At 43.5% G+C, this 1,031-nt stretch overlaps 1 protein-coding gene across 1 annotated transcript in view; it reads right to left on the bottom strand.

Moving 5' to 3' along the window:
• The window catches only part of atp8b4 (ATPase phospholipid transporting 8B4), a gene marked incomplete at its 5' end in the record, with an annotated part of 20,674 nt that overhangs the window by 11,239 nt on the left and 8,404 nt on the right, over positions 1-1,031 (bottom strand). Inside the window, 4 exon segments of the mRNA XM_014021524.1 lie at positions 164-279; positions 423-611; positions 696-861; positions 937-980. Of these exon segments, the coding sequence (XP_013876978.1) occupies positions 164-279; positions 423-611; positions 696-861; positions 937-980 (515 nt within the window).

Here is a 1,031-nt window from a genome sequence, read left to right as displayed (position 1 = left end):
AGCTCCAACCCCACCCTAAGTGTCTAAGGAAAATAGTGTGAGTGGGCACAGGCATCCGTGGCGAGAAAAAAAAAAAAGGTTTGAAAAAAATAAAAAAATAAACCAGATGAGATTAAAATATAATGTGCTGCATCTTTTATAAACTCTGTCAGATGAAACGTACACTGAGGTGTTCTGAGGTAGTGTACATGAGGTCGTTACTGGAAGGATCCAGGCAGTCGAAGATGACCGTGTCAGCTCCTTTGCAGTACAGCTTAATGTGGCCTTGTGGGTTTTTTACTGAAGAACAAAACACAACAAGAACACAAATATGATCACAGAACAGAAACAGTAAGAATTTGACAAGCAGCTTGTTTGACGTTGTTATATTTCAGTGTCTTCTCTGTGTGACGGTTCATAGCTGTTATAAGTGAAGACCTAACCAATGACACTCATTCTCTTGCGCACGTTGTTGAAGTCCAGTATGGCCAGCAGCTGGTAGGTGACGGCCCGCCCCATCTCCCACAGTGTGATGGTTTCTGGGGTTCGAGCTCGGAAGACGAACCCGAAGTTTCGTGCTGCGGTGACCAACGCCCCCTCGTCGGGGGACTGGGCCTGGTACACCAAATTCCCTTCATTTAGACAAACAGTAAGAAAACAAAAAGTTTAATAAACGAGTAGCTTTGTTGTTACCAACTGGGTGTAGAGATTTTTACCTTCACTCTTCTCCTCTGGCATGACGGTGTGGCACAAAGCAAGCAGTCTGAAGAACTCCTGAACTGAAGGATCCTCTCGTTTGACGGCTTCGACCAGGCCGCTGTCGTAAAACTTGAACCCCTTGTCGCAGAGAGGGTTGAAGGAAAAGTCCACACAGGCTGTTTTCTGAGGACACGGCACCAGTTTTATCAATCATGTTCTTGTTCTGTTAAAAAAACATTAATTTTATATTTTATTTACCTCTGTAATTTCCACCCTCTGGTCAAGTTCATCATAGACGTCACCTAGAAGGGGGAAAAAAATCACTCCATTATACGGTAGAATTTAAAAGATGT

This window comes from Austrofundulus limnaeus, unplaced genomic scaffold (genome assembly GCF_001266775.1).
Source record: "Austrofundulus limnaeus strain Quisiro unplaced genomic scaffold, Austrofundulus_limnaeus-1.0 Scaffold296, whole genome shotgun sequence".
Taxonomy (NCBI): domain Eukaryota; kingdom Metazoa; phylum Chordata; class Actinopteri; order Cyprinodontiformes; family Rivulidae; genus Austrofundulus; species Austrofundulus limnaeus.
Note: the sequence above shows the minus strand (reverse complement) of the source record. Positions and strands in the feature narration are given on the sequence as shown.